We start from the raw sequence: 11,475 nt of genomic DNA, 5'->3' as shown, positions 1-11,475 counted from the left end.
GCTAAGGGGTCAGTGAGGGGTTGGCAACCATGGAAGCAGTTCCAACAGTGCTCGCTCCAAAGGTCATGCTCCATTTGACCCTTGTTAAGCTGTACAGTTGTTACATCACAGCATGGCGGTGTTCACCAGGCAGGAAATCGCTACTGCAATGTGTGGGTGTGTGTGTGTGTGTGTGTGTGTGTGTGTGTGTGTGTGTGTGTGTGTGTGTGCATGCGCATGTGCACCCCAACGGCTTCAGTGAGTGTCTCTTCAGGTATTTGCTGCAACTGAAAATGGTCCAAACAATGTCTCTAAACACAAGAACCCCAGACCCCCACCCCCACCCAAACCCCTCTCTCAGATGCGCAGCTTGTGGAGTCCTGGCGGGGTGGTAGTGGTGGTGGAGGAGGTGGGCAGGGCGGGCCGGGGCTCGATGTCCCTCGTCTTCATGAAACCCAGCAGCTGCTCAGGAATTTCTGCCAACACGTCCTTGGCCAGCCGTGCCATGCTCAGCACCTGGTTGCCCTGGCGGTCTATGTAGTCTCGGAAAGGCACAAACTGGACTATGTCTCGCTCGGCAACGCGCCCCTTAGAGGACACTCTGACCTCGTCACCGTCCAGTTCCTCCATCGCTACGGAGCAGAAACAGACAGAGGCAGAGGTAGAGAAATGGGGTAGAGGCAGGGAAAGAGAGGGAGTTAGAGACAGAGTTAGAGTCATAGACAGAGACAGAGAGAGTCAGACAGAGAGTCAGAGACAGGGACAGAGACATAGATGACGTCACGTAAATCCATTGTTAGACAGAATGTTGTTTGTTATTCATGTGTGTTGGATTTGTGATAAATATGGCACCCTACCATTGGAGGCTGCTGAGGGGAGAATGGCTCATAATAATGGCCGGAATGGATCAAATGGAATGGCATCAAACAGCTGGAAACCATATGTTTGATGTTTTTGAAATCATTCCGCTGATTCCGCTCCAGTCATTACCATGAGCCCATTCTCCCCAATTAAGGTGCCACCAGCCTCCTGTGTCACTTTGTTTGCCAAAAGTGCAACTAATAATATAATAGTAGGTCAAAGACATAATTCTGTACATAAAAGCCCCAGAGCAAACATATTTTAAAAACATCTTCCTGAAACTTCATTCTTACATTATAAGGAGTGATTTTAATATAACCAACAGCATCCATATTAGGAACTATTTTCTGAGAACCGACAACATCCTAATATGGATGCCGTAACTTTCTAATAGACTACATCATGAATACTAATATATATTTTGGTGGCGAGGAGTTGTGGGTCCATCTTATCTGGTGTACTGGGGTAGAGAGGGGCTGGGAGGCAGATGCCTGGCCATGCCTGTGGGACTATACAGTTGGGTTCACACTGATGTCTTTGAGAGAGCATGCCTCAGCCATGGGCAGCAACCCAAAACTCCTCAATACCCACCCACCCTTCCTCATCTCCTCTCCTCCAGGACCAGTGATCTGAAAAGCACTGGATAAATGAAGGCAATGGGCTGGAGACCTATCCAGTGCTTTCACCTATGGCTGTAGGATATAGCAGTGCAGAGAGGCAGAGAGAGGGGGTGAAGGGACAGCACGATGGCAGGAAAGTGGGGCAGGTGTCTTGGGTAAACCCAGACATGTGGGGGGCATCCCTTGAGTCACTTTGACTTATACAAAGCCTTCTGCTCCCTTGAATGTCACACACATGCACGCATATGCGCACACACACACACACACACACACACACACACACACACACACACCGCCTTCTGTTTGCCATGAATGTTACACACAGGAACAAGCATGCTTACAGAGTACACACACACACACACACACACACACACACACACACACACACACACACACACACACACACACACACACACACACACACACACACACTCATACACCTTCTGTTTCCCATGAATTTCACACCCATGAATGTGTGTGTGTACACGCAGGCGCAGGAGTGCTTGGTACACACTGATGATGCACATACGTTCACTCCACACACATATGCACACAAACATCTACAGGCACACAGGTGCATCCAAACAGATGCCCACATGCAGACTTCATGGGAACATGTGAGGCATTTTGGAGAGAGGAACATGGCATGATGGAAAGATTTGAAGAGGGGAAGGATAAGAGAGGAGAGGATGGGAATAGCAGAGGAGAGGAGATGGGTTGCACTCAAGCATATGTGTGAGAGACAGTCTGTTTGCACAGGCTCCCTGTGGAAAGAAAGAGCTCCCAGTTTTCCTCTGACTGAGCAAGAGGAGGATAAGAGAGCGTAGATGAGTCAAATACCCCTCCACCTATAGACCATTTAAAGTTATGCTGATTCCCCAACCACCACACACTCTGGAGCAATCAGTCAAATCATCACAAACCAATACTCTAGTGATTTAATTTATACGCTTTTAAATACATACCCCCCCCTCGCTCTCACACACACACACACACACACTAGAAACTCACACATATGCACGAGCATGCATGCACACACACACACACACACACACACACACACACACACACACACACACACACACACACACACACACACACACACACACACACACACACACACACACACACACGCACGCACACACCCCCTACGGCAGCTACCCCTGACCCCTCGCACAGCCCTGTGTAGTTTGTAATAGGTCCCAAAGAGACCCCCTTGTCGTTAGGCATGAATAATTTCCCCTTTTCTGCTTCCTTTCCCCAACTACCGGCAGTATCTTTAATTCAAATCACTTAGCCAATTAACTTTTGGAATAGGCATAATGCATAATAAGTGTGCTCTAGTGTTTGCACATTTACTTTGGGAGTCTCTGCTTTGTTTTGCTGCACCCTTGTTAGCTGAAGAACTTCAGCTTTCCAGCACAACTCTTTCTCACTATGCCAGGAGGAGTGTACCCAGCAGTGGCGGTCGGTGCCGTTTAAGATGAGGGAGGACAATTTTTGTTGTTGTTGTTGATTAGCATGGTCTTCTTTCTATTTCAGCATATTGGATGACTGTCATTCATATTCCATTAACCCAGTTCAATGTAACATCGATAGGTTTAGGCTACTACATGATACAAACATTTTCTCTATACCCATCATGAGGTTGATACAACCTAGCCTATGAATTAAAGTTTACAACGTAGTTGCACAGGTCGAGATATATTTGTTTTGTAATTAAGATGACAGACAGTGACACATTCAATACTGCCTTGCACACTCTTGCCTGCATCTAGCTGATCTAGGGTGTAATCATAAGTCCAACAGTTGCAAACAAGAGTTTCTATTGGGCAAATTCAGGTATGTTTATCCACGCTTTGTTCCATTTGCTTCCGTTTAAGAAACGTTTTTCAACAGAATCGGCGGAATGAATACATCACATGAACACATGCAAACACAGTTCACATTCATAGCAGCCACATACAAACAGCATAATCACTTTGCTCATTGTAATTCCCTCTCGCATCTACACGCTCTCCTCCTCTCTCACCTTTTCCCTTTGCTTGTGGACAACACATCAGCTGTCTGTGACCAGGTGAAAAAACCTTTCCAAGCCAAACATTCATATCATAACCGCTAACCACTACACACAGCCTACATCATTGTCACCATATTAGCTAGCTAACGTCACTGTCAACATAGCTAATCGAACTAACGCATTAGTAAACCCTCTACAGTAATGCAGTATAGTGTACAGTCAGCAAACAGTTTAGCAGTTACACCAGCAGCCCTGATGGCAATAAATTAATAAAACCAAAAGCTTACCTTGACTTGGAAGAGTTCCAGTGTTGGATAGCCATAGCCCGCTAGCTAACATAGCATCCCTCTCTGTTTGAGTATGCTAAACTAGCTAGCTGCATTTGCTAGCTATGTAAGTGAAAGTGAAAAAAATACAGCTCTCTCTCTCTATCTCTCTTGCTTCTCCTTCATTTTTGAAGAAATGTATTTGTTCAAAACTGTTCAACTATTCTCTTTCTCTCTGAGTCAACTACTTATCACATTTTATGCACTGCAGTGCTAGCTAGTTGTAGCTTATGCTTTCAGTACTATATTCATTCTCTGATACTTTTTTTGAACAGGCCTTTTGACCATTGGGCTCTGGTCAAAAGTAGTACACTATACTCTTAGAAAAAAGGGTCCCAAAAGGGTTATTTAGCTCTCCCTATAGGCAAACCCTTTTTGGTTCCAGGTAGAATCATTTTGGTTCCAGGTAGAACTCTTTTGGGTTCCATAAAGGACCCTCTGGGGAAAGGGTTCTACATGGAATATATATACATAGGGATTGGCCAATATGGGGAATATATAGGGAATAGTGTGCCATTTCAAGATTGTGCAACAGCTGCAATTGCATCATTATCCAAGGATTGACATGAGTATGGTAGGCAGAGAAGAATATCACTCAAACCAAATTCTCTGCTGCTGCATATTGTAACTAAAACAAAATGGTACCACAACAGAAATGGGACTCAAGGTACACTCTTAGAAAAAATGGGTTCCTCGTTTTTCCCTATTGGAGAACCCTATTTGGTTCCATGTAGAACCCTTTTGTGGTGAAAAAGGATCTACTTAGAACATTTAAGTGGTGAAAGAGTTTATCCTGGAACCTTGTGTCAGTGAATGAGTTCCAACAAAAAAATATATATTTTCAGAAGGTTCTCCTATGGGGACAATAAAATAACCCTTTATGGTTATAGGTAGCACCTTCTTTTCTAAGAGTAAGTAACATGATAATGAAGTAAAAAATGCAAACATCCTTCGCGTGAATGGATTGTTTTGTGCAGAGTTTACCCACACATGGTATTATTATTCAGCTCTGCCATTAACCTTCTGAGCAGTGGAAGTCTGATATATCAGGTGTGTTAATCAGGCACCATATGGGGAAAAAATGGACTGAAACAGGGAGGGAATAGATGGGTTGGCTGACAACGTCACGAAAATTACGCACGTGCATCGATGTGGCCGGAAGCCGCGTTTTTATGATTCTGAATGGTCAGATAGCAACAGTGACAAGAAGATACCATGTGGGGAATCATAGGTGGCTCGTTTCATCTTGTTATTGATACCATGTCTTGTTTTGAGGTGTTTTGACTGATTTCATGTCAATGTTAATATGTCTCAAATCCGCTAGCTAGCTAGCTAACCAACAAATGTAACAATGTTTTTGAGACAACAAGTGCTTATTGTACAAATGTATTTATGTTTCAATAAACATTTGAGGACTAAATATAGTTTAAATGTTGTCAACAATCAAAGCCAACTCTGTCTGTTTTGCTCCATAGTTGCGCATGTGCTGGTTTTGTTGCTAAACAACCAACCCGTCTATTGCTAATTTCGTGTTCAATTGCAAAACGTTTTCCGTTGCCCTACTCAATACGACCTAGGACTCACTTACTCCGAGTTCCCCTCCACTGAGAGACATGACACAGGAGTCACGACCTGTTACCACATTTATTTTTATTTTTTTATTTTACCTTTATTTAACCATGTAGGCTAGTTGAGAACAAGTTCTCATTTGCAACTGCGACCTGGCCAAGATAAAGCATAAAGCACATGAGACTAATGCTAAGGATTCTTTGGGAAGGGAGAAGGAATCAACACATTCCTCTTCCTGGAGAGCAACTGATAGTATTTTTTATTGTTTTTAATTTTACATTTTAATTTATTTTGAGTTATTTTATTCCTTTTTATTTGAAATGTTTTTAGTCGTTTTTTTTTAGGGTGGATCAGCTTTAATATTGCGGATAGATTGTTACTTCCATCAATGTAATTGTCTGCATCATTTCCAATCCCCCATATATTTTTTGGGTATATATATATATATATATATATATATATATATATATATATATATATATATATATATATATATATATATATATATACACACACACACATATATATATACACACACACACACACACATATATATATATATATATATATATATATATATATATATATATATATATATATATATATATATAAACATGCATACATATACACATATATGTACAACTGATTTACCTCACCTGGTTCACCTTTTGGGTGGAGTTTGCTCTTTAGGAGCAATGGAATGGGGTCAAATAAGCAAACTCCACCTACCTGGTGCCCTAGGCAAACTAAAACAAACAACACTATTTGGGTGTGCAGGTTTTTGTTCTACCCATACTCAAGCTGCTCTTCAGGATCAAATCAAATGTGTTAAAAGAGTCGAAGAGGGCCGGAACAAAAGCCTGTACCGCTCCATACCAGGAGATTTGGGTGTCCTTGCTGTATATCTAAGATAGGGGGAGATACATTTGGAAGAAAGGGAGAGCAGGAAGGGGATTCACCAGTTCCTAAAACTTCTGGGAAGGAGATTGCAGCTGTTCTGTCACCTACCCTGCCAATCTTTAGTGCACTTCACAGACAGTGACACATTGACAGCCTAGCATTGAGAAAAGAACAGAAGCTGGGTCAGCACCATGCAATTTAAAAGCCCCCCCCCACCGGACAGACACTTACCATCAAACTCAGCAGGACCCACTCCCACTATGATGATAGACATGGGCAGAGCGGCAGCCTGCGGAGAAAACACACACACATGCACGCACAGGAAATGACATCATTATGACGTCCCGTGCCACATTTTGGGACACACACACACAAACTTATGGCCCCACCGATGTCAACAACACACATCACTGAGTTGTGATGAACACTCACATTGACCACAGCCTCCTTGGTCTGCACCATGTCTGAGATGACTCCGTCTGTGATCATCAACAGCACAAAGTACTGGGATCCGTCAGTCACATCCTCAGCACACCTGCACGGAGCGACACAGCACAGGTTGAAACTTAATCAAACCAAATCGTATTTGTCACGTGCGCCCTTCCCAAAATAGTAACACATGAGGAATAAAATACACAAGAATGGAGCTCTATACAGGGAGTACCAGTGCCAGATCAATGTGCAGAGGTGCGAGGTACTTGAGGTGGATATGTACATGAAGGCAGGGTAAAGTAACTAGGCATCAGGATAGATAATAATACGAGTGAAACAAAGAACAGAGCAGCAGCAGCAGCAAATGATGAGTGTGAAAGTGTGTGAGTCTGAGTGTGTAATATGTATGTGTGTTTGTGTTGTGTCGGTATGCGTGTGTGTGAGTGTGTAATGTATGTGAATGTGTGTGGGTTTTGTGTGGGAGTGTCAATGTAGTGTGTGTGTGTGTGAGTGTGTATATGGTTTGTATATATAGTCTAGTGCGTAGGTTCAGTGCAAGGTAGAGTCATTGCAGATAGTTTGTGTACCATTAATTGACTATTTGGCAGTCCGGCTATTTTATTTAGCAGTCTTATGGCTTGGGGGTAGAAGCTGTCTCGGAGCCTGTTGGTCCGAGAGCCGTACCGTTTTGAACAGTCTATGGCTTGGGGGGCTTTGGCAATTTTTCGGCCCTTCCTCTGACACCGCCTGATATAGAGGTCCTGGATGGCAGGGAGCTCTGCCCCAGTTATGTACTTAAATGTCCGCACCACCCTGTGTAGCGCATTGCAGTCAAGGGCGGTGCATTTGCCATGCCAAACGGGGATGCAGCCAGTCAAGATGGTCTTGATGGTGCAGTGGTAAAACTTTCAGCCTCCTGAGGGGGACGAGGCGCTGCTGTGCCCTCTTCACGACTGTGCGGATGTTTGTGCACCATGTTAAGTTTATTTGAGCTGTTCTTGTCATAATATGGACTTGGTCTTTTACCAAATATGGCTATTTTCTGTATACCACGCATAAGTTGTCACAACAGAACTGATTGGCTCAAACGCATGCAGAAGGAAAGAAATTCCACAAATTAACTTTAAACAAGGCACACCTGTTAATTGAAATGCATTCCAGGTGACTACCTCATGAATCTGGTTGAGAGAATCCCTAGATTGTGCAAAGTTGTCATCAAGGCAAAGGGTGGTTACTCTGAAGAATCTCAAAAGAAAATATATTTTGATTTGTTTAACACTTTTTTGGTTACTATATGATTCCATATGTGTTATTTCATAGTGTAGAATATAGAAAATACCAAAAAATAAAGAAAACCCTTGAATGAGTAGGTGTGTATCCATTCCTGTACGGTTCCAACTTTTTGACTGTGTGCGTGTGTGCATGAATGCACATGTAGAGGGAGACTTTCTTCTGTCTTCTGGTTTTCTGTAGTAATATAGCATACACTTAAAACTTTTTGAATACCATTACACTAAACTGTGCTCGATTGGCAGACGTAATATTCCCAGGAAGTCCGTTATTACCACTACATTACCGACTATTCTGTTGTCTAGACTGATGACATAGACTTGTTGCGTTGTTTAGACTGTTGACATAGAAGTTGTAGCTGTCGTGTTTGTGTCTGAGCCCGGTTGGCTAGTGCGGCTGCTTGTGGGACAGAGATGGTAACTAATGGTAAGACTCCGCGGGGCGGACAAAACTCGCTGGCTGACTTGTTTGATTGGACGGGGACCCGCTGGCTCACTGCCTGATTGGCTTACTCTCACCGTCTGGACGGAAGGGAAGAGGAAAAGAGTGAAGGGTAAATGGCACCTCTCTCTCTGTCGGGTAATATCCCATCCTCTGTATCTGTCTGTGTCTAGTTCTCTCACACTAGTGTGTGAAAGTCTCTCTCTTACCTCTGCTTGTCTGTCTCTGTCTGTCTGTCTGTCTGTCTGTCTGTCTGTCTGTCTGTCTGTCTGTCTGTCTGTCTGTCTGTCTGTCTGTCTGTCTGTCTGTCTGTCTGTCTGTCTGTCTGTCTGTCTGTCTGTCTGTCTGTCTGTCTGTCTGTCTGTCTTCCTCTCTATCCGTCTGTCTGTCTCTCACTATCTCTGTATGTATGCATTTGTCAGTCTCTCTCGCTCTCTCTCTTTCTCAAACACACACAGACAAAATAATCTATTAACTTACATTCTACGTAGTAAATCAACATTACAAGTGAAATAAAGGACAAGTCAGGAAGGCATTGGAGAATGGTTGAATCAGCTGACAAGCACATGGAGAAAAATTGTGGGCATTTCACTACAATACATGCAGCCCCATTTCTGGAACCACTGGATGGGAGAGGTGGGTGTTGTTTGAGAACCAAAATATTTCCCCTAGACTCTTGCTTCTAACTCCACTCAAGGTGTGATGTGGTAGTTATTACTCCAGTCTCTGCTGCTCTGAGGAGTTATATTAGGTAAAGATGCCCAGAGAGTGGCTCGATTCACCCCCACACCTCACATGTGGACACATCCACAGGACTGGAGGGCCTTCCTCCTCCTCATCACCATCTCTGTCCCACAAGCAGCCGCATGAGCCAACCCGGCTCAGCGCCGGAACGAGGGAGGAGGAGGAGGATGACGAAGCAAAATGAGTGGAATGGAGAGAGACTTTTGAGAAGGAGTGAGAGAGAGGACGGTGGAGAGGAGAGACATAAAGAGAGAAAGAAAGGAAGTGAGAAAGAGAGGAAGGAGAGAGAGAGAGAGAGAGTAGGAAAGGAGATGAACGGAAATGAGACAAAGCAAGATGAGGGCTAAAGGACAAAAAGTAGATAATAGATAACAGACAATAATAGCCAATAATAAAGGAGTAAGAGAAAGAAAGAGAGACAAAGACAATGTGAAAGAGAAAAATTATATTATTAATCTCATTTTCTCAAACAGGTGCTAATCATCAGCTATATCATCATCATCATTACGCTAATATAGCACCATATTGAACGAGAACTCATGAAGTTCTTGCGCCCACAGTCAAGCCACAGCACCCCACTCTATTCAGTTATGCAAAAGAGATGCCGCATTTACTGGAAAGTATATTGCCATACTTATATCCACTGAGTATACCAAACATTAAGAACACCTCCCTAATATTGAGTTGCACCCCCACCCCAAAACACACTTCTATGTCAACAGTTTAGACAATGCAACACTTTTACGACAACAGTCTAGACCACGCAACACTTCTACGTCAACAGTCTAGACAACGCAACACTTCTATGACAACAGTCTAGACCACGCAACACTTTCATGACAACAGTCTAGAAAACGCAACACTTTCATGACAAAAGTTTAGACAACGCAACACTTCTATGACAACAGTCTAGACAATGCAACACTTCTATGTCAACAGTCTAGACAAAGCAACACTTCTATGACAACAGTCTATACAACACAACACTTCTATGACAACAGTCTAGACAATGCAACACATCTATGAAAACAGTCTAGACAACACAACACTTCTATGACAACAGTCTAGACCACGCAACACTTTCATGACAACAGTCTAGAAAACGCAACACTTTCATGACAACAGTCTAGACAACGCAACACTTCTATGACAACAGTCTAGACAACGCAACACTTCTATGACAACAGTCTAGACAATGCAACACTTCTATGACAACAGTCTAGACAACGCAACACTTCTATGACAACAGTCTAGACCACGCAACACTTTCATGACAACAGTCTAGACAACGCAACACTTCTATGACAACAGTCTAGACAATGCAACACTTCTATGTCAACAGTCTAGACAAAGCAACACTTCTATGACAACAGTCTATACAACACAACACTTCTACGTCAACAGTCTAGACAATGCAACACTTCTATGACAACAGTCTAGACCACGCAACACTTTCATGACAACAGTCTAGAAAACGCAACACTTTCATGACAACAGTCTAGACAACGCAACACTTCTATGACAACAGTCTAGACAACGCAACACTTCTATGACAACAGTCTAGACAACGCAACACTTCTATGACAACAGTCTTGACAATGCAACACATCTATGACAACAGTCTAGAAAATGCAACACTTCTATGACAACAGTCTAGACAATGCAACACTTCTATGACAACAGTCTAGACAAAGCAACACTTCTATGACAACAGTCTAGACCACGCAACACTTCTATGACAACAGTCTAGACCACGCAACACTTTCATGACAACAGTCTAGAAAACGCAACACATCTATGACAACAGTCTAGAAAATGCAACACTTCTATGACAACAGTCTAGACCACGCAACATTTCTATGACAACAGTCTAGACAACGCAACACTTCTATGACAACAGTCTAGACAACGCAACACTTCTATGACAACAGTCTAGACCACGCAACACTTTCATGACAACAGTCTAGACAACGCAACACTTCTATGACAACAGTCTAGACAATGCAACACTTCTATGTCAACAGTCTAGACAAAGCAACACTTCTATGACAACAGTCTATACAACACAACACTTCTACGTCAACAGTCTAGACAATGCAACACTTCTATGACAACAGTCTAGAGAACGCAACACTTCTACATCAACAGTCTAGACAACGCAACACTTCTATGACAACAGTCTAGACCACGCAACACTTTCATGACAACAGTCTAGACAACGCAACACTTCTATGACAACAGTCTTGACAATGCAACACATCTATGACAACAGTCTAGAAAATGCAACACTTCT

The 11,475-nt window shown here is 43.0% G+C and overlaps 1 protein-coding gene across 1 annotated transcript in view; it reads right to left on the bottom strand.

The window, feature by feature from the left end:
- Nucleotides 1–266: 266 nt before the first annotated feature.
- The window catches only part of LOC106565248 (copine-9), a 152,855-nt gene continuing 141,646 nt past the window's right edge, over nt 267–11,475 (bottom strand). Inside the window, exons 15-17 of the mRNA XM_014132145.2 lie at nt 6,708–6,810; nt 6,507–6,564; nt 267–611 (exon numbers count right to left, since the gene is read on the bottom strand). Of these exons, the coding sequence (XP_013987620.1) occupies nt 337–611; nt 6,507–6,564; nt 6,708–6,810 (436 nt within the window). The 3' untranslated portion in view covers nt 267–336. The remainder of the gene's footprint in view (nt 612–6,506; nt 6,565–6,707; nt 6,811–11,475) is intronic.

The sequence above is a fragment of the Salmo salar genome, chromosome ssa12 (genome assembly GCF_905237065.1).
Source record: "Salmo salar chromosome ssa12, Ssal_v3.1, whole genome shotgun sequence".
Lineage (NCBI taxonomy): Eukaryota > Metazoa > Chordata > Actinopteri > Salmoniformes > Salmonidae > Salmo > Salmo salar.
This window is presented reverse-complemented; position numbering and strand designations above follow the sequence as displayed.